General features: G+C 51.8%; 1 protein-coding gene and 1 long non-coding RNA gene across 4 annotated transcripts in view; one reads left to right on the top strand and one right to left on the bottom strand.

Annotated features, from left to right (window-relative positions):
• LOC141418873 (uncharacterized) overlaps window positions 1–5793 on the top strand; it is a 58505-nt gene extending 52712 nt beyond the window's left edge. For both annotated transcript variants that reach the window (XR_012443535.1, XR_012443534.1), the window contains exon 3: window positions 1128–5793. This is a non-coding gene — a long non-coding RNA (uncharacterized lncRNA). The remainder of the gene's footprint in view (window positions 1–1127) is intronic.
• Window positions 5778–23966, bottom strand: Adora2a (adenosine A2a receptor). 2 transcript variants are annotated; one of them, XM_020169906.2, is made up of 3 exons: window positions 23817–23966; window positions 14705–15277; window positions 5778–7548 (listed from the first exon to the last, which is right to left on the bottom strand). In XM_020169906.2, the coding sequence occupies exons 2-3, from the start codon at window positions 15025–15027 to the stop codon at window positions 6645–6647; spliced, it is 1227 nt and encodes a 408-aa protein (XP_020025495.1). In that variant the 5' UTR covers window positions 15028–15277; window positions 23817–23966; the 3' UTR covers window positions 5778–6644. The 2 variants fall into 2 exon arrangements, with proteins under 2 accessions (XP_020025495.1, XP_073917187.1); XM_074061086.1 differs by lacking the exons at window positions 14705–15277; window positions 23817–23966 and adding an exon at window positions 9904–10048.
• Window positions 23967–24056: the final 90 nt, after the last annotated feature.

Raw genomic sequence — 24056 nt, 5'->3', positions numbered from 1 at the left:
CAAGCTTCTCATCAGTGGGGCAGGTATGTCTGCTAAAGGAGCTTAGAGGGGGACAAAGGCTTTTAGCAGAGGGTTCTGAGGACAACTCCATCTTCGTGGAGGAGATGGCTCTTCAGGTAGTCTCTGAAGCATGCGTAGTGTTTAAAGGTGGACTGAATCAGTGAGACAGCATCCCAGGCAAAGAGGTCTGCCTAAAAGGAAAGGCAGGCAGTAGATTAAAAGGATGGTAGACGTTTCAGTTTGATTCAGCCAGGGGTGGGATAGGGGAGAAGTGGGTGGTCAGAGACAAGGTTGAAAGACAAAGTTGAATGCTATATTAGTTCTTCTCATCACTGTGACCAAATATTTGACAGAAAAATTTACTTGGGGTCATGGTTTCAGACAGTTCAGTCCACTTGTGGTTGGGCAGAACATCGTGGTGGTGGAAGTATATGACAGAGAAGGTCTTCACCTCATGGGAGACAGGAAGCAGAGAGAAAGATAGATTGAAAACTAGATCTATCCTTCCAAGGCATGCCCAAAATGGCCTGCTTCCTCCAACTAGGCCCCACCTCCTACTAAATTTTCCAGCACCTCCCAAAATCACACCCCCAACTACAGACCATTTCATATTCAAACCATAAAAAATGCCCAAGCCAAGAACTTCAGATCTGATCTGAAATACATTCAAGTTCACTCCATGTTCTGGAGTAAGAGAGGAATGAAAATTGAAGCTCTGCTTTGAGAAGATTCATCTGGCTGGTTGGGCTGAATAGATGGCGGTAAAAGATGAGCACAGAGAGGTTGATTTGTATTTTATCTATATGGATAAAAATGATGAGGCCTCAGCTAGACCATGACATGGGTCTGGGGTTTACCAAGGGTTAGAGAGGATGGAACAGGTTTCAAAGGTGTTTGGAAAGAAGAATTAAGAGAATTCAATAGATAGGATTTGGGATAAGGAAAGGGTAGTCCATCAGTGGGATTAGGGAAGTGAGGAATAGCAGCAGGAAGTATGGGGTAGGACAGAGGAGGCAGTGAGAACCCTCTGGTCATTCACTGGGAAACAGCATTTTGTAAAATTAGCAAAGTCTGCTTAAGGCTGTGTTTCATGTGTGACCTTCTCTACCCTATGTTTCACTCCTCAGGTTTCTCTGCCCAGTGCTGCTCCCACCAGACAGCAAATGCATTTCACCTAGATTAACACTGATGTCACCCAGGATGAATTTCAGGCCTTGGAATAGTTTCCGTTGATAAGAGACTCAGGCCTTCTTTGTAATCACACCAATCGACCACTTCCCACATATAGTCTGAAACTGGATTAAGATGGTGACTTAAAAATAAAAAATAAAAGAACCATTTTGTCACTTCCCATGCCTGCTCTGGGCTTCCAGGAACCCAAGACTTACAATTCTGCCCCACGGGTGAGCCGTCCTTACTGGCTTTGTGCCTTCCAAGTGCTTGGGAGGGTCCTCAAGTGCCCACCAGGAAACTAAGCCCCTTATAGACCAGGCCAGTGATCTTCTCTGTTCACATTTTGTGCTGCTATATCAAAATAACTAAGGCCAGTTATGTTATAAAGAGATGTATTTAGTTGATAATTCTGGTGTCTAGAAGGTCCAAATAGGAGCAAGTGGTGGGATTATTTGGCATTTGAGAACTAGGCAGAAGAAAGGAGACGCTGAAACCCCAGGAGATAGCCTGGGGATAACTGCAGGATCCCCGCCTGCTCTCTTCAGCACTCCTAATAGTTCTGGTAGTGATAGAAAAGCTGTGACATTCGGTTCTGAGATTAAAGTTTGCTAAGAGAAAACCCAGTTTCTGAAAGTTTCATCTACCTTTAATTCTAAAAATCCCTGAATCTAAACCAAGGCACTATCCCCCTTTCTTCCCTTTCAACCAATCTGGAAAATGTGGGTGGGTTGAAAAAGAACAGAGAAGAAAGATCAAAACTGTGACAACCCTCTGACAACATTTTAACTTAAAAATTGCCTCCAAGTGGATGGCATAATTCTGTGTAGGCAGTTGTAAATCAGACCCAGATTTATTCAGATCCCTCTTATTCTTATTTCCTTACCAACACCTTAAAGAGCCAGAGCCCTGAGGCTGACCACCAGCAGCCTTGGAAAGGCCAACTTGATGTGGCCCCCTCTGGGAAGCCCACCCTGAGTACCCAGTGGATGTGACCTTTTTCTCCTTTGAAATTCCCAAGTTGTGTCCCCCTCCTGGCCTTCACCAAACCACATCTAGATTATTCTCTTGAGTCAGTTATTGGCTCCCTCTGCATGTCCCCATCTCCAGGTTCAGTGTGTACCTCAGCTGCTCTTTAAGTGGTAGGAGAGGGACAGAGAGTCAGGGCACAGGGGCTCAGGCCCTAAGCAGCCCTCTCTGGGGCCTAGCTCTTCATTAGGTGCCAGTCCAGATGCTGATTTGGCAGAATCCACTCCCTCCCCCACCAAAAACCACATTTCCTTGCTTGGACAAGGTAAAGAAGTGTGAATGGTTCTGTGCAGTCTTTTCCCACTGGTAGTAGGAAAAAAATCCCTCTCTGAGGACACTGTGTTAATGTTCCTGTTTCCTACCTAGGCCCAAGCCTTAAGCTTGCTCCCCTATCTGGTCTCTCCCTATACTCAGGACCTCTCCAGGCCTGATGGTGGGAGAGAGGAGCAGGGTGAGCTGTACTTTCTCCTCTGGAAAAAAAAAAAAAAAAAAAAAGAGCCAGAGGGTCTAAAAAGACACTTCCCACACATAGACTCTGTTCCCTGTGTCCTTCCCCTCCTTCCAGGCTATGCGAGCCATCTGACATTCTTCCGCCCCCTTCCTGAGGGTCTGCAGCCTGATGAGCAGTCCTTAAAGTGAAGTTACCTCTCATGATGAATGACAGCTGCAGGAAGGGATGCCTGGGGATAGAGGAGGGACAGGTGTAGGCAGCAGGAAGAAGCAATAACATTGTATTCTTATGAAGCAGCTCAGGTCCTGGGAGGGAGCCACTGCCTATTGACATCTCTGAGTCTCCTGTGCTCTGTCCTAACTAAGGTAACTTCCCACCAGCAAAGGTTGGCAACACTTGTCCTGCTGAGAACTCTGAGAGGGTCCCACCATGCTATAAGCCATAGATAGTAAGAGGTTGGGCCTGGAAACTAAGGGGGACAGCAGGATAGGAAGCAGTCTCTGCCTGAGTGCCAACCTGACCCTCCTTTCCCATAGCCCTAGGAGCTGGGCGGGATGCACAGAACCATCCCAGTCCTCCCATTGGCTTCCAAGATCCTCTGACTTCCTTAGTTTCCACCACAATTAAAAAGAAGGCCTTCTTCCCAATTCTAGTGTACCAATCCAAGAGGCATCAACAGCTCATTTCTTCTCACTCCCCCTAGCAGCAGCCTCTCATCCCTGACCTGCTATGGTTTGCTGCCTCATAGCCACAGAACTGTGGCTTAACCCAGCTCCCCAAGCTTCCCTCTATGTGATGCCTCCTAGAGAAAAGGAAGGGTCCTGATGCAAATGAGGAGCACTACAAAGGTGAAGCTTAAGAAGGGTTGTTTGTAAAGGAGCAGAAGAGAAATCCTCTGGAGGGCCTGTCTCTTAGAGAGACCACAGACACACCAAGATCCAGCCTGATCCAGGCCACTATTCTCAGGCTTCCCTGTGTCCCTGGCCATACCTGCCCTAGAGAGGGGCTGGGGCCCAAAGGACATAGGTCTGTGATAGGTCCTGTGTGCTCCCAACAGGTCTGTCCAACCCCAGGCCATTGGGAAGATCAGGGAAAGGGCAGAGGGACCCTTGGACAGAGCTGTAGGGCCCCTGCAACTTGGTTCAGGGCAGCATATGCCTCTGTACCCTGTGGGGCTAGATGGTTGTTCATGCCCTTCATTAGTCTTCCTGCTTCCCCTGTGCTGCTTCTGTGGGCACTTCCTCCTGCCCATGATGTTCACGTGTCCCCCCTCCTGTGTTCTCACGCTCAGAGGAATGACACATGCATGTGATGGTGTCTATGCATATGGTGCTCACACTCAGTGGAAGCCTATATAGATGGGGTGGAGATTAGGACACTGGGCCCTGGAGGCCAGAAGAAGGGCTCCAGAGCTGGGCCAGAGCTAGCCAAGAGGAGTTGGGACACAGTTGTACTCACAAGCTCTTTCTAAACTCCTGGCCCTGTCCTCCCCAACCCTGAAATCTGCATCCCTGTAGCCCAGCACTCAAAGATCAGTTCCCAAGACACTGCAGAAAAGGCTGGAGCACCCAAGCTTCGGTCTTCCCTGCCTTTGCAGTTTTCTTTCTGGTCTTCCTCTACTAATTGGACATGAGGCCAACAGCATCCTGGCTCATAGCCTCCTCAGACACAACCCAGGTCACTGTCCTGCCCTCGGCCCACAGTTAGCACAGCCCCAAGGTGTGTAAGAGGGAGGGAGCCAGTATGGACAGGGGTGCATTCTACATTTATATCAGTGCTTCTTAGCCCTAAATGTCTTAAGACTCCTTGGGGAATGACTGTTGCAATTAATCCAGGATCTCTAGCAAGAAGCTCAGGCTTTAGAATGCTCAAAACTTCCCAGTTGGTTTGCTGTGCAGCCAGCCAAAAGGAACTATAATTGATAGAATGGTGAAAGATATCTAAAAACAACTTACATATGCATCTGGGTAGGAAAAGTATAAAGATATGCAATGGTGTGCTCGCCTAGCATGTGCAAGGCCCTAAGTTCTAGTCCCAGAATTGCAAGGTTTTAAAAAAAAAAAAAAAAGATGTGTAATGGAATGAAAGGGCATTCAGGAAAGCAGTTGCCTCCAAATACAAGCAGAAGAGCATTGACATCAGGAGAGGTCAGATGCGTCAACTGGAGTTGTACTGTTTCTTAAGTAGAAAGTGGGCACATATTATTTCATACTTTTGGTTTGGTTGAAATAGTTCATTATCAATTAATGAAAAGAAAGAACATGGATTTTGCAGCCGAACACATTTGGTTTTAAGTTCACTTCTGCCACTCACAAGCTGTGTGACCTGGGGCAAGTACTTGTCTATGAGCTTATTCATCATCCGTAAAATGAGGTCCCCAGGGCTATGTGAATGTTACCTGTAAAGTTTTAACAATCCTTTCGGAAATTGAGTGAGACTGAACTGGGCTTCACAGCCCTACAGGAACCAATCACAGCTCCCTGCCAACCCCAGGCCTATTTCACCAACAGGAGGCTGACACTGCCTCCTCAGGCAGAGGCCCCAGAGCCATGGTTAGAGCAAGACACAGCATTCCTTTTTTGTGTTAGGAGGAACGGGAGGGAGGGGTGATTTAGGAGAGGGTGGTTTAGCTCTAGCCCAGATTACAATCCGTGGCCTCTCAGTTGAGGGATGGAGCAGGGTTAGGGATAGTAGACAGAGCTCTGAGAAGACAAACTACAGATAGATCTTCCTTTTAGGATGTCAGAAAAGTAAGGAGAGAGGGAGGAGCCAGGTTCTTCTACCATGAATACCTAGGGCAGAGAGGTCAGTGCTCCCAGGTAGGGAGCAACTGGGCAAAGAACCCCCTTTTCCTGTGGTGCCTATAAGGGATGAGGGGGCCTCTTACAGGAATGCCAGTTTGCCTTCCCCCTCCCCACACACATGGACATTTGGATTCTGGTGCTACCAGGCAGCCTGTCCCCTGGGAGGACAGGAGCTTGGGGAGGCCCTCAGGGCAGGCAATGTGTCTCCATCTGTCTGTCTACATATACGCACATGCTCTCTCACACTTAATCAACACACACACCATCTGTGTGCACCAGGCCTGGCTTATGGAATAGGGAAAAGAACTCAGACACCATCCTCATTGCACAAGCTTAAAACACATGTGGCTCATTTTTATTTTGTCTCAAAAAAACAAAACAAAACAAAAAACATTCCCTTTAGTGGAAAGGCAGTTAGGACCTCTAATTGGGCAGTTCTGAGCTACCCAGGCTCAGGCCCATGGCCTGCCAGCCCCAGCCTCTTCCCTGGGATCTGGGGCCTGAGCCCATGCCCTGGCACTGTTTCTATTACAACTCCCTGTCCTCCAGCCCAGTTTTGTTGCCCCAAGAGATGGCCCTGGGAGTAAGTGTATGGCAGCTTTGGGCAGCAGGAGAGGGTTGCCTGAGACTCCCTGGGCAGATTCCTGGTACAAGGTTAGCAGCAGGACTGGCAACAGTCCCTGCAGCCAGGGAGAGGAAGATAATAAAATAGAAAGGATTTCCTCACACTTAACATCTTCTCCTGGCAAAAATAATCAAGTGCCACCCTCTAGGCCAGCAGCTCCTTGAGCCCCAGAAAGTCTGGGAAGTTGGCATGTGTTGACGGAGGCTTTTTGCAGCCACTCCCCCAGTCTGCTAAGCCACAATTGCTCTGCAGAGACAAGGAGCTTCTAGATGCTTCTGGAGTGGGGGACTGGGCCCTGCCCAGTGAAGATACTGCTGGTGCTGTGGTCCTAGCCTAGTATAGGACCTCACAGCATGAAACAGCTACTTCCTCAGACCTCAGGCCCTTCTTGCTGGGCCTCATGCTGCTCCAGCTAGGGGCTTCCTCCTTTCAGTTCAAAGTGGGAGGCAGATGCCTAATGGGTCTTCTCGCACATTCGTTCCTCTCTTCTCCCAATGTGACTGGTCCAGCCAACCAGAAAGAGAAAGATTTCCTTCCCACAGGAAGGTGCAAATTCCGTGGACCATCAGGACACTCCTGCTCTGCCGTGGGCCAGGGGTTCCTCTAGGCCGGGGCACTCTGGGCAAGCTCCCTTGTGTTCATGGCTAAGGAGCTCCACGTCTGAGAGGGCCACAGCCTGATGCGGTCCTTGGATACTCCCTCTGCTCACCAGCCCCAGGGCATAGCCATTGGGCCGTTCTGGATGGGGGCCACTGCCGTTGGCCCACACCCTGGGTGGATGGCCATTGAGGCGGAGGCTGACCTGCTCTCCCTCGGTGCTGTGAGCTGCCAAAGCCCGGGAACTGGTGCCCCCTGCCTTGAAGGGTTCCTGCCTCCTCAGGACATGGCTGCGAATGATCTTGCGGAAAGTGTGGCGGAACTCGCGGATCCGGTAGGCATAGATGAAGGGATTGACAACGGAATTGCTGTGGGAGAGGACAATAGCCAGGTACATGAGCCAGAGAGGGGCGTGGCTGCACGTTGGGCAGAAGAAGGTGAAGCAGTTGATGATGTGCAGGGGCAGCCAGCAGAGGGCAAAGAGTCCCACAATAATGGCCAATGACTTGGCAGCATGGACCTCCTTCTGCAGTGTGGACCGGGTCCGCTCCCCTGGCAGGGGCTGGCTTTCCATCTGCTTCAGTTGTCGCCGGGCTGCCAGAAAAATCCTCAAGTAGATGCCCAGCATGAGCAGCAGGGGCACTAGCACAAAAGCAAAGAAATTATAGTATACCATGTAGTTCATGGGTACCACATCCTCAAAGAGACAGGTAACCTGGCTCTCTCCGCAGGCCTGCGAGTGGTTCCTGCCCTCTTTCATCTGGCTGCAGTTGTTCCAGCCCAGCATGGGCGTCAGGCCGATGGCAAATGACAGCACCCAGCAGATCGCAATGATGCCCTTGGCCCTCATACCTGTCACCAAGCCGTTGTACCTAGGGAGAGGAGACCAATGTCAGAGGCCTGAGAAATCAGGACAAAGCAGGACCAAGAGTCGAGAAACTCAGACTGGAAGATGGGCTTATTGGCTGGGAGTGGGACCAGCCAGATCAGACCTGAAGATGATCTGAGCCTCTTGTGCTCCATGCTCTTTCTTCCCTATTTGTCTTGGGTATCTGGAGACCCAAAGGAGAGGCTGCCCAAGGGGGTAAAGGAAGAGTGGAGGTTCCAGGTCGAATGAGATACTATCTGCCCAAGTCCACCCACAGCCCTTAGTAGTAGGGAAATGAGATAGTTATGTCTTGATAATGTCATCTGGCAATCTTAGTAGTTAAGAAAATATACTTGGAGCCGGGCACCAGTGGCTCACGCCTGTAATCCGAGCTGCTCAGGAGGCAGAGATCAGGAGGATCATGGTTTGAAGCTTGCCCAGGCAAATCGTTCATGAGATCCTATCTTGAAAAAACCCTTCACAAAAAAAGGGCTGGTGGAGTGGTGTAGGCCCTGAGGTTCAAGCTCCAATACTGCAAAAAAAAAAAAAAAAAGAAAAAAAAAAGAGGAGAGAGAGAGAGAGAAGGGGAGAAGGGGAAGGGAGGGGAGGGGAGAAGAGAGGAGAGGTGAGGTGAGGAGAGGAGAGGGAAAAAAAACTTGGATGAGGTACTGAAGTCCAGAGAATAATAAACTGCCTGAAGTCACTCAGTATTCCTAAAAAGTCAGATGAAAATCTAAGCTGTTAATTCCCAGTCCCAGACACCAGGAGTGGCCTGGTTTTATAGGCCGGGAAGCAGCCTCAAGAGAGGCATACATTTTGTAAGAGGGCAGACCCAAAAATAAAGTCTCTCAGATTGAGAGCCTTGGTGACCTGTAAGGGATAACCTTCTGTTTAATAGTTTTGATTGTGGGAAAACGAGACTACCCACCCCACTTCTTGGTGGAAGCTCTACTCATCCTTCAAGTTCAAGCTAGTTGTCTTGTCAGAGAAGTTTCTTATCTGGGCCCAAGGTTGGGAGACCCCTGGGGTTAGTACTTTCCCTCATCCATCTGCATTGCCAGCTCAGAATGAGATATACAGGAGTTGCCAAGGAAAAGTGCACCCCACTGATTCCAGAGCTGAAAGCAGCCATAGAAAGGATATTGCCCATGGATGGCAAACACAGGTACCTACAGGCAACAAATGTGAAGCAGGCTAGCATGCATTTACCATGTCTTTGCTACCATGCAAAATATGTGCCCAGTAGTAGAACACCTGCCTAGCATGCATGAGGCCCTGGGTTCCATCCTCAGTACCACAAAAAAAAAAAAAAAAAAAAGAACCAAAAAAAGGGAAATGTGTGTCTCGGTGTTACCGTATCTGAAGGTTGGCTGGAGAGCTGATTTTCTTGGTAAAATTTTCCAAGTTTTAAGTGTTGTCAGTTAATTCAAATTAAGAAGAAACAAAATGAAAAAGGTAGTGGCTTCTAATCTCTTATCTGATCCACCTCTTTACTTTACAAGTGGGCAAACCCAAATTGAGGAATAGATTTGCTTGTGAACATTCAGAGGTGACTCAGGTCCAGGAAAATTTGTCAGTTCTGAATTTCTTATGCCAATTCTTTTTTTGTTTGTTAGAGATGCTGGGGATTGAACCCAGGGTCTTGCAAATAGCAGGCAAGTGCTCTATCACTGAGCTACAACTCCGGCCCTGTTAATTCAGAATCCAAACAGTAATTAGGCAGGCTTATTCTCAGGAATTCCATAGCCCACACGGGAGGTACTTGGTCACCTGAAAAAGGGCCTCTTGCAGGAGGAGGGCCATGAATTTGCTCATTTTTGCCAAGCAACAGAGAGCCAGCACTACCCTGTCTCCTGTTCTGCAGACTCAAACACAAAGTCATAGGCTCCCCCAACCCTCCATCTAACCCTTACACAGTATTTACTCTGATGCCAGGCACATTACATAATTCTCATCGAAGGGGAAAGCTTTATTAATATTGACATCTTTCCTGAGAAAAGCATAGCCCTCCCTGGGTTCCAGTCCTGGCTCATTCCTGCAAATAAGAAACATCATGTCATATCCCCTCTCTAGGCCTCAGCTTCCTCATGTGTATAATGGAACTTAGAATCCTGGATCTGTCAGGATCCATCTGTCCTATAAGGACAGATGCTGAATCAGTGAGTGGAACTGTAGGGAAGCAGACTGTAGCTCAGTGTAGGTGAGAACTTTTTGACTGAGCTGTTCACAGGAGAAATGGGCTGCTTTGGGCAGTGGTGAGCTTCTTGCCATTTGAGGCCAACAAGCATAAGGAAGTGGTTATAGGCACAGTGTAAGGCGACCTGCTTCAGTCGTTTTCAAATTGTTCTCCAGCACGGACCTTCTTGCCTATTTCCAGACAGTTATATAGGAGCTTCTGGAGGAGAGGAGGAGCTTGATAAGTATTAATTGAATTAACAAGTTCGTGAGGACACCAGGGCCAGGCCTGAAAGCTTCTGAGAACATATCATTGATGTCCCTGGTTTGTCCATTTATCTACTTTACAGGAAATCCATGATGGTAAGTTTTCCACTGCATTCTGAAAAGAAAGGCCCTGTGGGGACAGAGACAAAAACATGAGCATCACTTGCCTACACAGGCAAAGAACTGGGTATAGGGGGAGGTCCAGGGCATAGGAACAACTTTTCACTGTACACCTTTTGCTCCTTTTTAATGTTTGAGCTTATTTATAAAAAAACAAAACAAAACACTAAGTAGGGCTTGAGATGTAGCTCAGTGATACAGCATGCTTGCCTTGCATGTGCAAGGGCCTGAGTTTAATCCCCAGCAACACACACACACACACACACACACACACACACACACAAATAGATAAATAGATTTTGTTAATCAAAAGAAAGCTCTTTAGGCTCACTCCTGAACTCAGGTATCTGGGAGCCTGGGGCAGCATCAGAGGCCATATGGAACCATGGACAAACCATGCTTGGTCCAGCAGCTTCTCCTGGGCTGCATCTATGACTAACACGATCACATCCTTCTCTTCTGGACCCCACATGTAGACTGTCCAGCTAGAAGAGATACCAAGGCTATCTAACATGACATTGAGCATTCCAGGGAGCTCAGAAGTGTCATAGGATATGGGTGCCAGAGCTGCTGCCAGCCCCATTTTCAGATGCCATCTGTATCCCTGTATCTTCCAGTAGGACACAGGCTGCCCACCCCTGAGGACCCTGATTACACACATTAGGGGTAATCACCCCACTGTTCAAGAATATATCCCACAATTCCAGGTGGGGTTCCATGTGCATTTGTACCACACTGAAAGGCAGAACTTTCCTAAGTTATCCTAAGGGACCAGTGATCCAAGAATTAAAGAGCCTCTCTCTGACTCACAGAGGAAACCCAAACTCCTTCTCCAGGCAGGGACAGGTGTAAGTCAGCTTCAAAACTCCCTGCCCACTCATCTCTTGTCACTCAGCAGTCAGGCCACCTCTCCTTATCCCAATGCTCACATACTCATTCCTTCCTCAGGCCTCTGCCCAGGCTTTTGCCCTCCTGCTGACACACCCTACAAGTGTCATCATGTGACACAAACTCCAGGAAGCCCTCCCTTCCAATCCTAGCCCTTTCCATTTGTTTGGTTGTTTGTTTGTTTGCTTTGCAGTGGTGAGGATTGAACACAGGACCTCACACGTGCTAGGGCAGTCACTCTGCCACTGAACTCCAGCACAACAGGAGACTCTGGCTGAAGAGGAAAGTATCATATACTTTATTTTTGTTTTTTTTTGTGATGCTGGGGGATCAAACCCAAGGGTTACAGATTGCTTGCTGGAAAAGTGGTTTACCACTGAGAGATCCCCAGCCCTCCTGCCACCTTTTTTTTTTTTTCCTGCGGTAGTGGGGCTTGAACTCAGGGCCTTCACCTTGAGCCACTCCACCAGCCCTATTTTTATGACAGGTTTTTTGAGAGAAGGTCTTGTGAACTATTTGCCCAGGCTGGCTTTGAACCTCTATCCTCCTGATCTCTGCCTCCTGAGTAGCTAGGATTACAGGTGTGAGCCACTGGTGCCCAGCCCTCCTGCCACTTTGGAAGTCAGGTGATTCATTATAAAGGACTTCAGGCCTTAGCACCAGCTGCTCTGTGCTTTGGCCTATTACTCAGGAGTGAGAACACCCACCAGAGGCTAATGTGAGATACAGCAGATGGTGGTGTAAAGGTCCCCTGGGAAAGGAAGCCTCATCCCTCCCTCAGGCTTTTCATCCTCTGGGGACACTGAAAGCTGCATCTCTGCCTCCAGCCAGGATTCCTTCTCACCAGTTAAGCCCTGTCCTAGTACAACAAGGTCCCTGCACTTTGGAGAGAGACGAGATAGATTATTCTGAAACTGAGTTCCTTAAAAAAAAAAATTATTGGCATGTGGTGCAGACCTGGGACTAAGCATCCGTCAGAGACTAGACTTAAGAGTAGCCCTATAAGGTAGATGCCAGCGGTTCACACCTAGCTACTTGGGAGTCTGAGACCGGGAAGATTGTGGTTTGAGGCCAGCCCAGGCAAATAGCTCTGAAGACCCCATCTCCAAAACAACCAGACCAAAATGGACTGGAGGTATGTGGCTCAAATGGTAGAGTACCTGCTTTGTAAGCATGAAGCCCTGAGTTCAAACCCCAGTCCAAAAAAAAAAAAAGAAAGAAAGAAATGAGAGTAGCCCTATGGACCTTGCCAGTGGAGCAGGAAATGACATAAAGGAAGCTGTATTCCCAGCTGTGAAGGAAGGAACAGAGGAGGAAGTGGGAGTCTGAGCCAGGCTGTACCTCCTAGTTCTCATGGCCTGCTTTATGGCTGACTCGCTCTCTAAGGAGCCTTTACATAGATACCTCCATGGGCCCAGCAGCCAGGGGCTTCAAGGAATAAGAAAATGAAGGGACCCAAGTGCCAGGAACAGTGTGAAGGGTTCTAACTCCATCCATGTCAGGAGACGCGCATACGTCCTTTCCTGGCTCTGGTCTCCCCATGGCCATGAGGATCATAACATCCGCTCTGACTGAAATGCTGGGCCAAGAGGATCAAAGAAGACGCTGCGCTAACATCCTCTGGCAACTATAATACTCTCTACTCACAGGTCAGGATAAGCATCATTGCCATCGTCATCCCCACTGGCTCCTTCCAGTCGGAGCCTTCCAAAGCCTCACTGAGCACAGCTTAAATAGCCCAAAGTCCAGGTGGGAGGTCCTGGGGTCAGGGATGCAGACCAGAGTGGGATAGGCCCATGACTCCAAACTTCTAGCAGCTCAAGAAAGAGCTGAATTCTGCCCACTCTGTCCAGCCTTGCCACTCTCATCCATTCACTCACTGGGCCTTCACCTTTATGAACTCAGAGAGACAGAGTTGTCCCCTTGTTGCAGATGAAAAAAATGGGTTTGGAGTAGGGCAGTTGACTTTCCATAGTCACATAGCTGAGCCATCCTGATCATTCACTAGAATGTTGTTCCCCTTTGTCTCAGAGAAGAAAGTGAGAGCTAGGCCAGTGCTTCCCCTTGGTGCTCCACCACTGTGTGGACTCAGCCTGGCTCCCTGAGGTGGACTCTAGTCTTCTGTTTTCTCCTCTTGGGATTCATGTTCTGAGCTGTCACTAATGAGCCTATACTCTGCTGCATTCCCTAGAGCAAGGGATGGAAGCACTAGGAGCCTAGGATTCCCACAGATTATGCCAAGAGTCAGACCACCTCTGAGTCAGCAGAAGGGCCCACCTAAGAGTTCACCATATAGTTCAGGCTGCTCTTGAACTAGATATATAACCCAGACCTCAAACTCACGATCTTCCTACCTCAACATCCTAAATGCTGAATTACAGTAGTATGCCACCATAAAGCACCCAGAGTAAAGTAAAAGGCCTGAGACCCAGGCTCCATTTTATTTATTTATTTGTTTGTTTGTTTGTTTGCAGTACTGGGGTTTGAACTCAGGGTATACTCCTTTTAAGCACCCTGTCATGGGTGCCTACCTCCTTGTTAGGGCTCAGGGGATGGCAATGGCTACAGGATCCAGCTTCTGAGAGGCTGGGCCACCCATGACCACTCCCCAAAGACTGATGTGATAGTAGTGGCAAGCCATATTTCTTCCCAGACTTAGTCCAGTTTTGCTACCAACTCCTGTGTGGCCCTGAGAGAGTTGGCTTCTTTCTCAGAGCCTCATTTTTCCATCCAGAAGATGAGAGGAAGGAAGTGACCTCTAAGGGCCCCACTGGGTTTGACATTCTGAATTTCCATTTGCTCACTGAACCTTGCTGGGTGCCCTCAGACCATAGTGGGGCTGCTGATGCTTCCTCCATAGGAGGAGACTCCACTTGTTTAGAAGAATCCACTATGGGGACAATGCATTCTGATTCTAAATCATGGAGACCTCTCTTAGGGCCTGCAGTCACCCTGGGTGTGGGACCCAGCTCTGTGATGAGAGGCAAGGAGGTGGAATAGGAGGGCCTCCACGTTCCCCAGGGGATGGACATACTTTCTAGCTCAACTATGACCTGGGTAGGTGGAGGCCACACCAAGTAAACTCAGCTGCTGGGAAAAGTCTAAATTTACACAATACTTAAATGAAATTACTTCACAAAGGATTCACCATAAAAATCCCCTCCCACAGCCAGCCCCTGAAGACAGGCTGAGTCCTTGGTGACCTAAGGAGCAACATAATTTGCATATTAGTCCAAGTGACTCACAGTGGCATTCAGCCAAGTCACTTCCCCTCTCTGGGTTATTCTCTTAACATGCATACTGCAAGGCCGCCCAGAGGAACTGGGGAAAGGCAGGCAGCAGGCGGGTTCCTAGCTGAGGTTCTGTGGTTTCCCATGGCTTCCTACCCATCTTAGCATCATGTAGGGAGTTTTGCTCTGCTGTATGAATAGTGGCCCAGGCATACCTGTGTATAGTGCCCGGGTGCAGACCAAAGGTCTCTGCCAGTAGCCAAACATGGCTGAATGTCACATCCTTAACTATGTGGCCTAGGGGAGCCCAGGAAGGGCCAGACTGCTCGGTACTATGGGATCAATCAGATGGGCACAATGACTGTCTATCTGCCAGTCCTGGGCAGCCCCAAACTGAGCCCCAGGGCCCTGCCCTTAGGACCGCACACTAACACCACAGACCAGACAGACCGTAGGCACAGATATAAGCCCCTGACTCACCGGAGAGGGATGCGAATGGCAATGTAGCGGTCAATGGCGATGGCCAAGAGGCTGAAGATGGAGCTCTGGGTGAGGACCAGGACGAAGCAGGCAAAGAAAAGGCAGCCATGGCAGGCAGCGCAGAACCCAGTGCTGATGGTGATGGCAAACGGGATGGCGAGTACACCCACCGCAATGTCAGCTGCCGCCAGCGACACCACAAAGTAGTTGGTGACATTCTGTAGGTTGCTGTTGATCCACACAGCCCAGCACACAAGCACATTGCCCAAGATGGCCAGCACGGCAATGGCCAGCTCCACTGTGATATACACCAAGGAGCCCATGGTGGGAGCGGCCACAGACGGGCAGGTTCAGCAAGGACGCAGGCCTGGGCCAGCTCACGGTCCATAGCTGCAGCCCAGCTGTCTGCCAACTCAGGCCCCAGAGCCCTTTTCTCACAGGAGCCAACAGCGTTCCTGCAGGAGTCTCTCCGAAGACTTTCTCATAGGCAACTCCAAGTCTGAAATCAGGCCCTCTCCAGGGGCTTCAGCCGTGGTATCATGGCTCAGTTTGACTTCAGGATTCTGGAGGCATCTGTAAAGGGAGAACCTGGGTAAGTAGCTGAACCACCCTGGCCCTGAAGACTCCACTGTTTCGGATTCTGCCCCACTGGCAGGCCGGGTGTCAGCCTGAGGAAGACCCCTATGCCCTGCCTGGACTGCTGCGGCCACACGCAGGAGGCAGAATTGGAATTCTGGTCCCAATTGCCAAAGAGTACAATGGACCCAGAGAGCTCACTGAGCAAAGCTGCTTCCCTTGGGGCCCATGGAATTCCTGTCAAGACCCTCACCCAAACCCCTCCCAGGCTGTGTAGGACAAACTCAGGAGAGATTACAGGCAAAGCCAAGGCCACACGCCTGTCAGGACTCCAACTGAAACATAGCACCCCCACCCCGCCCCTTACTATCCAAGGCGCCTGTATTTCCCCCACTCCTGGTGCTGAGGTCATGGCCTTCCCAGCCTGGCCAGAAATCAGCTTGTCTCTGTTTTTTTCCTAGGGGTGCCAAGAATCTGTCAAAGTTAAGTCCCTGTGTTGGCTCCCCAAACTCAGCTTCTCAAATCTTCTGTAGCAGCCTCACGAGTCCCATGGGTCCCTGTATTCACTACCAGCCTCCCTCCTTCTCTCCCTCTCTCCCAGAAAGGACCCTTCCCCACTAGGGCTCTCCCAATCCCACCCACCTCTAACTGGGCCAGCCTCTCAGCCCACCTGGGCCTGCTCCATCCCCGGAAAGCTCTCTAGGGAACTACAATGCCAACTAAGAAACACCAGTGCTTCACTAGGGACAGGCCAGAGACCCTTAGAGCTCCGTTCTAGAGGAATCTGGGAAGCTGTCTGGGTCTTTCTTCTACTGCCAGCAGGTAAGCCCTCTTACCCTCACAGACAGCACAGCGGGCACGAACAAGAACTTGCTGCCTCCTGATGCCCCTGCCAGCCAGAGGGTTGCACATCTGGCAGGGCAGGTGCTGTGGATGCTTCTCTTTTCTGATGGAGCCTCCTCCCCTCTCTCCTCCCACACCCTCTTCCCCCACCTGCTTCTCTGACAGATGTATGGGATAACTGACTTAAGTCAGAAAAGCAGGACTTTGATGTTTATCCTTTTTGAGCCTCATTCATACAGTGAGGCAGTTGGACCCCAGATGACCTCTAAGGGCCATTTCAGCTCTCACCTATGAGTTCATAAGAAGGAAGAAGACAAGAGATTTAAAATATAGGAGTAACTGACACCCCCAGGAAGTGTAAATCTTTATCTCCCCAACAAGCCTGATCCCAACCCAAGCTCTAGCTGTTCCTCCCTGTGCTTTTGAAACTCTCAGTCCAAGTAGGGCTCTCCCATTAAAGTGCCTCTCCCTGAACGCATACAGGCCTCCAAATCTACTCTTCGTGGAGCCCCAGGGGTGCAAAAGCAGCAGCCACTGCTGCCTGGGGACAAGATGCTGGAGACTGCCACAAAATAGATGTAGCCACATCTTCCCTCCAGGATATGAGGAATTGAACAGGCTGAAAACCCTGTGAGGAGGCCACTCTTTAGCCCTGTTTAAAGGGCGAGGCTACTTCCTAGCCCACTCCAAACCGGCCACAAGGCTGAAATAAGTGAACCTTAAGTTTTCTTGTAACTGAGGTACTGCCTCAGGCTGGAGCTGGAGTAGGGACAGGCTTCAGCCACATAGTGTGTATGGGGTGGCCCCTGTACCTAACAGACCCTTTTGCTCCACTATAGGAGGCTCAGATTGAACTGCCTGACACAAGGGCCAGGGGCAGGAAGAGAAAGAACTCAAAGCCCTTGCAGAAACAGAGTCAGCGGCCTGCAACAGGTAGGAAAGGCCAAGTTCTACTGAGCCCGGCTTTGGACAGGATTCTTGCCAACTAGCTGCCTGCAAAGCATGTCCCTGGCAGATAGGCCAGACCGTCTCCAGGTGCCATCACTGACCATATATGCTCTTGGCTTGCAGCCCAAAGCAGCATTCACCAGAGACTCACCAACCCCAGTACGCCCAGGCCAACAGGCACTGGTAGAGTTGAGGTTGGTCCTGGTCCTGCCTCTACAGTGTGGCCTCCCAGGCCCAATGCCATCAGCAGTAGCAAACCACTGTCCAATCAGGGAATCATCGAGGAGCCATGCCATCTGGGGTTCTTGCCTCAAGACCAGTGCTTCCTAGGGGAAGAGGACTGCCACTGAGCCTCCCGTAGGCCCTCTCTTTAATCTACATTAAAGGACAGCACAGCCCTCTGCCAGTCTGACCAGCCCAGGCTAGAAGGCTGGTGTGCTTCCTGGCCATCTTTTGGATTCAAGGGCCCCACCAAGCTGAGGTGGAACAAACCGCATTTCTGCCAACACAGGACAGAGCTCGCCAGTCCCATTGCCCTGCTGACAGTCACACTGCCAACACCAGTCCTGGGAACTGCACTGGCTCCACAGCACCCAGGACATTCAGCTTGAAGGGGCCCGACCCAGGACTCTGTTTGCTGAGGCTCTCTTGGTAGCCCTGTACCTGCCTGGGTAGCCCCGGTTCTCAGGGTCTCCCCACCACCTTCTGTGTTGGGTCTCCAAATTAATCAATACTACATAATCCAAACCCTCCCTGACTGTTGCTGAGGTCACATTCCTGCTCTCCATTCTTACTGAAGCACTTGCTCCTCCTGTCCAACCAGCCTTGCATGGGATGAAAGACTCACTGTTACCTGCCAGGGGGCCTATGCCCCTCTGCCCCTTCCTCTAACAGTCCTGCAGGATGTCTCAGTTGCTGCCAGCACATCGGGTGAAACTCCCCTGGTCATACAGGCCACCTGGGCACCTGACAAGCTACTCTGGGCTATGCCTTTCCCAGCTCTGACCCAAGTTGAGTCGGAGGGAGGAGGACTCCCAGGCAAAGGCTGAGGCTGCTCAACTGTAGGCTGACAAAGCAGGCCAGGACCAGGGGCCCCTAATTTCTAGCCTTTTTCTGTGATACAAATGCTCCTGCTATGCCAGCTTCAAATTATAATGTGTCACTGACCAGAACTGGGAAGCAATACACATAGCTAGCTGTCAGGTGCCAGTTACCACTGAACCACTAAGCCCTTTGCTCTCTAAGGAAGCCACCTGCCTAGATGCCAGAATACTGCACTGGACCCTCTTAAAGAGCTTATGCAGTCTGCTTGGGAGCTCAGAAGATGACTGGCAGCAGTGTTCTTGCTGGCCTCGTGAACCCCATATTACAGTGGAGGAAGCAAAGGCCGAAATAGCAAAGTGACCATTCAGCCTTACCAGGAATATTAAGGAGAGGCATGGGACTGGGGGAGAATGCCATGGTACACAGCAGGAAGACTACAGATCCCTCTCACTTCCCTCCTTTCTGAAGCCTCCCAGAGCCACAGGAAGGCCAGGGACCTAGGGGGTAGGGGCTGGGGCTGGGCCAGGATCTGGCAATTTCCTATCCCTCTATGTTGGCTCTATCTAATTAATCCTTGAGTCATCTGTTGCTAGCAAAGAGGGGAAATTAAATATTAATAATGTCCTATTTCCTTGTGATTGCCCCTTGTTGGGGACAGGTCAGAGGGCAGATACTGTCCCATGTAAACTGCAGACACAGACACATGCTGCAGAACGTGCACGATAAAGCCTTGAAAGAACAACCCCATATAATTCCCAGCAGTCAGATCCAAAACTACACCTCTTCCTGCCTCCCCTCCCCCCTTCCTGGCCACTTTAATTAAAACTCTATTTAATCCAAACCTATATATCTGGCCCACTTCTGGCTCCTCGTACATTAGACTAGCAAGTCTCTGTACACATGCCCAGATGGTGGCTGTAACCTCCCAGATCCTGCTGGACAGAGGTGCCCACTGGCTTCCAGGCAGGCCCTGTACACCTGCTCCTAGGTGTGGCCAAGGGCAAGGAGCAGAGCAATTTGTAGAGACTCTGCCCATTGAAGCCATGCTGGGCTTCCCCCTGGATTCCAGAATCCCAGTTTTCGAATCCTGCCTCTTACTTGTAGCCAATGTTCACCAGTTACCTACTCCATGGTGCCTCAAAGCAGCCCAACCAGTGCGCCACAGGCAGCTCTGTGCCCCTTGCTGCTGCACCTGGTCCCTCAGGCCCTGAGTTTGCAGCAGGAGCCTTGAATCAAGAGAAAGTCCTGAGTGAGAGCTACTGCACTAGAGATTCAGGTACCCACAGTCCATTTCCTGTTCCCAAGACTCAGCTCCCACTATGGATGACCTGCAAACCCCAATTTCAAAACATAAAAGGAAATTAAGACTAAGGTAAGAAAGAGCATCAAAACCACAGGGTAGTTCACTGCAGAAGAGAGGAAGGCAATAAGGTAATGTCATAATGATTTTTTAAAGACATTTAAGATCCTCAAAGAAACAAAGGAATAACATCCATAAACAAGAGTGAGAACTTACGAACCTATTGGCAGAAACAAGAACAGGCAAGTATGAACGAGAAATAATACAAAACCCTGGACATGAAAAGCAGAGGGATTAAACACCAGATGTGATGGGAGTCAGGCCCAGCTGAAGACACAGTTGGGAGTCCAAAGACAGCATTGAGGAATTCTCACAGAAACTTCACAAGAGACAGTCTAGAGCGACAAGAGAGGGAGACTGAAAAGCATCAATATCTGTTTGGGGAACTCAGTAGTGGCCACATGGAGGGGCACTAGACAAAGAATAACAGCTGGATGGGCTGGTGCCCCTGTATCCAAACAACTATCATGATTAGACACAAGCATTGCAGAACACAAGGGTCCCGGGACCCAAGAGCTCCTCCCAGATGCATCAGCCAACATGACAACCAGCCGTCCATAGCTACCTAGAGCTAAGCAACCACCAAGTCTAGGCTGTCCTTTTCTCTCTCCAGAGGTACACAGTGCCTTTCTTCCAATGTCTGATGCAGGCTGGGTGCCAGGTTCTCTAGTAGGCACCCAGTTGCCCCCTCCCCCACCACCCAAGTCTGTGCCACTGCTCACTCCTAGTGACAGGATGTGGACAGGAAACAGAAACAGCCCCTTGCAGGTGGAGGCCAGGGCACGGCTGCCTCTCTGAGCAGCCTCCACACCACCAGCCAGGGGCCAGCCCTAGGGCTGCCTCAGCCTCACCCCCAGGGCCACCAGGCCTGCCACAGCTCCCTCCTCCCCACTGTGGGCTCAGAATGGCCCCCACCATTATTACCAAGTGTCCAGGCTAGATGTTAGACAAGCTGCAGGTTCTTAGTCCTCCTCACTTGAAGTGGCCACTCACCCATCACAGGCTGCTTCTCCAGACAGACCCCCTCCAAGGGGTCAGGTCTCCCAGAGATGCTGGGAGCCCAGCCTCTGGTGGAAGCAGCCAAGGTAAGATCCAACTCCATCACACAGGCTTCCCGTCTGTGCCGCGGCTCCCCACGTGTGTGCAGGCATCACATGAACGACTTAGCACCTGTGCCACCCACAAACGGCAAATGACGGATACTGAAGAAGGGACAAGGGGGGATTCTAAGCACATAGACCCAAGGGGGTCCAGGGTGGGGCCCTGGCAGGAGGCTAGCCTATTAAAAGAGCAGTGCTGAACACACTAAGGATGGAGGGATGTGGACCCATGGCTGGGGTCTTGAGGGCCTGGGTGTGATGATGCCCTGTGGACACCTGGGAGGCTGAAGGGAAAGGGCTGAACCCTGTGTTGCTCCTCTGCCTGTCCAGCGCCTCTTCCAGCCTGGCTCACAGCTTGCAGAGGTCACTGTGAGGCCAGAGGTGAAGCTCCCTGCAACAAGTGGGCAGACAGCTATCAGCCTTGGGTTCTGTGGGCAGAGACCTCCAGCCTAGGCACTGCGAGAGTCACCCAAGCACCATAGCTCGCCTCTCCTTGGCCTCACCCCTTCAGACAGCAGCTGCACAGGTGGGAGCCACAGAAGGGTAAGTAATGTCAGCCCCTACCCAGCAACTTCCAAAACAGACCTGTCCTGTAGGAAGGGGTATAGGCTCACAGTGAGCAAAGAGGGCTTCTCAAAGAAAGGGTCTTTGGAAGCGAAGGGAGAGAGGTGGGGAAGATTGTACCAAAGAAAACAGACTGCATGGCTCAGCACCACGTCAGAGAGGGCCTGAGGCAGCCCTGTAAAGCTTCAGCAAGCCCTGCCTTCCTTGATGTTCAGCCCCTTTCCCAGGCTGGGGTAAGGGGCAGCTATTCTTCCCTTCCATCTGAACCTTCCTGAGTCTGGCAGGTTCTCATGGCTTCCAGGCTGCAGGGGCTAGGGCTTCCCCCTCTGCCACCAAGCTGCTTCTTCCCACACCAGGATCCAGGGGAACCATGAGAACCCAGTCTCATGGGGGGCTCCTCTGAGTTCCACTGCTTCCCATCTGCTCCCTCCAACTTCCATTCCCTTCTTGGATTACATCCTTCAGGCCGCTCTTCACCCTTCTGTGGTCCCCAGTGTGTCACAGAGCCCAGGTCACTTCCCCTGGGGCTAGGACTCCTCCCCTCCCCTTTACCAACTCAGTACCTGACTTAAGCAATCTCCTTTCCTCAGCACCTGACCATGCACACCAAAACCCTTCCCATCTACACCCATCTGTTTGGCTATACTTGCCCTAACACCCATCTGTTTGGCTATACTTGCCCTAACACACGCACTATCCCTGTTTTACCAAATAAGACACATCTCCCAATGATGATGATTCTATCTCCTCCAGGGTGAGGTAACAGGATCAGGCAGGTTAGAGGGTAGCAGGACCCACTGTGGGATTTTAGGTCACTGCCAAGAGCCATCTGGGATTGTGCTCCCACCCATAAGCCCCGATTTTGCAGAACCCAACAACTTGAAGCCTCATACCTGCTCCCAAGCCAATGCTTGTCCACAGCTCCCTCAGCCCACAGGGTTCCCCAACTTGAACACAGACACTCTGGACCTGTCCTCAACCCCTCCAGCCAATACCATCTCATTTCTTCTCCACTACAGCCCTAATGTGCATTAGGTATTACTAAGAATGCCATCCTCGCTTTGCATATGAGAAAAATGGATTCCCACATAGTGACCTGCCCAAGACTACCTGTTAGTGAGTCAAAGAGACAAGATCAGAACCCAGGTGTGAGACTGGCCATTTCCTTCAGTCTTGGCCCCTAATCTGACTTCTGCCAGACATGTGGGCTACCCTTGGCTTCCTCCAGGCCATGAACAAGGAGCCAGTCAAGGCCAGACCTGGTCACTATTGAGGGGACACGCACTGGCTGAGGTTTGCCAAGGGACACTAGAACTAAGCAAGGTCTGAGCTATGGAGGGTGGACACTATAGCCAGGGGACAAGTGTGAGGAAACCATGCCACAGATCTGCTGGGACTCAGAATTGGGGGGCATTCACAGCCCCACTCAAAGCCTCAGGGGCTAATGAGGCAGCCCCAACCCCACCACATCCTCCCCCAGACTGTGGTGCTCCAAAGAGCTCTCCACTCTGGTCAGCAGGGCCTGGAGGCCAGAAGCAGCCCCAGCTCGGCATGGAGGTATGACACGCAGTCCAGGGGGAGCTGGTCAGCAGAGTGCAGGGTGGCCAGCATCAGGGCAGGCCTGAGCTCCAGGCCGGAGGGCAGCCGACTCGGGGAGACGGTGCAAGGTCTGGGTAGGGAAGGAGAGCGGACAAAGGGGGTCATGCCTCTTCCCCGAGGGTTAGGACAACACCTGCACTGCCCAGTCCTGGGGACACCTGACCTCCAGCTTCTGTGGCTCCAGAGCACTACTTGGTCTCCCCGTTCCTCCCATGGTGCAGCCGAGGAAAATTAAAACCTAAATGTCCGGGACGCAGGGATTATGGCCACTGGGGCCTCTGACAGCCTGCACCAAATCCCTCGAGAGTCGCCACCATTCCCGCCATTCCTACCTCGGCTCCCGGCAGGCGGCCAGGACCAACCCGAGGCGCGCATCCAGTCCTCGGACCTCTCCCGGGTCCTCTAAGTCGGGTTGCCGCCACCACTACCTACGGGATGTGTGCGCTCTGCGCCCCGCGTTCCAAACTCTCCTTTCTTGCCGCGCCCCAGGCGTTCAAGGGATGCCGAGCCTCCGCTCACGCCGTGCCCTTACCCGGGACCACGGGTGCCCGCCCCGGTCCCTCCACCTGTGGAAGTCCTCTCCTGTCCCTGGGGATCGACGCACCCAGCCGAGCCCTGAGCCAAATCCCCGAAAGGCTCAGGTGAGCGCGCTGGGCCGGCGCGTGGCGCTGACAGACGGACGGCCATTCCCCGCCCATTGCCGGCGGGTCTAGACGACCGCTACGCGCCCTGCCGCTTGGCCACCCATCTCCCGCGTCCCTTCTCCTCCCCGCCTGCTCCTGCGCACCTTCCGGTCGGCTTGGGGTGACCCAGAGGGCCCGGCACCGAACCCGACCGGGCTTCCGACGTGACTGTGCCTGGGCAGCCCCGGCGCAGGCCGTTCCTCTGGTCGCCGCGGGGCAGGGTTCGGACCCAGGCGCCGGTGAACTCGCTTACGGGGCGGCGGGAAGAAAGAGTTGGAGGGAGCGACCCGAGGGGCGGGACCCGAGTCGCCCAGCCCTCCCGGCCCGGCAGCCTCCGATGGCCTCAACGCTGGCGGCCCTCCCGGGGCCCCCCGGACCCGGTAGCCCCAGCTGACCTGCGGCTCGCGCGCGGGCTCCCGTTGTCTCGGCGGCCGCTCCGGCTCAGGTTCCAGCCGCGCCGCTCACGGGCGCACCCTGCAGGCGGCTTCGAGACCCGCGCGGCCTCCGCCCCGCCCCGCCCTGCCGCCCGGGGAAACCGAGGCCGGGAGGCCGGCTAGGGATGCCCCTGGCAGGATGAGGCCGTGATGGGCCTGGGTCGCGCCGTATGGACTCCCACCTCCCCCCAGCGTGACGCT

The sequence above is a fragment of the Castor canadensis genome, chromosome 18, assembly GCF_047511655.1.
Source record: "Castor canadensis chromosome 18, mCasCan1.hap1v2, whole genome shotgun sequence".
Taxonomy (NCBI): domain Eukaryota; kingdom Metazoa; phylum Chordata; class Mammalia; order Rodentia; family Castoridae; genus Castor; species Castor canadensis.
Note: the sequence above shows the minus strand (reverse complement) of the source record. Positions and strands in the feature narration are given on the sequence as shown.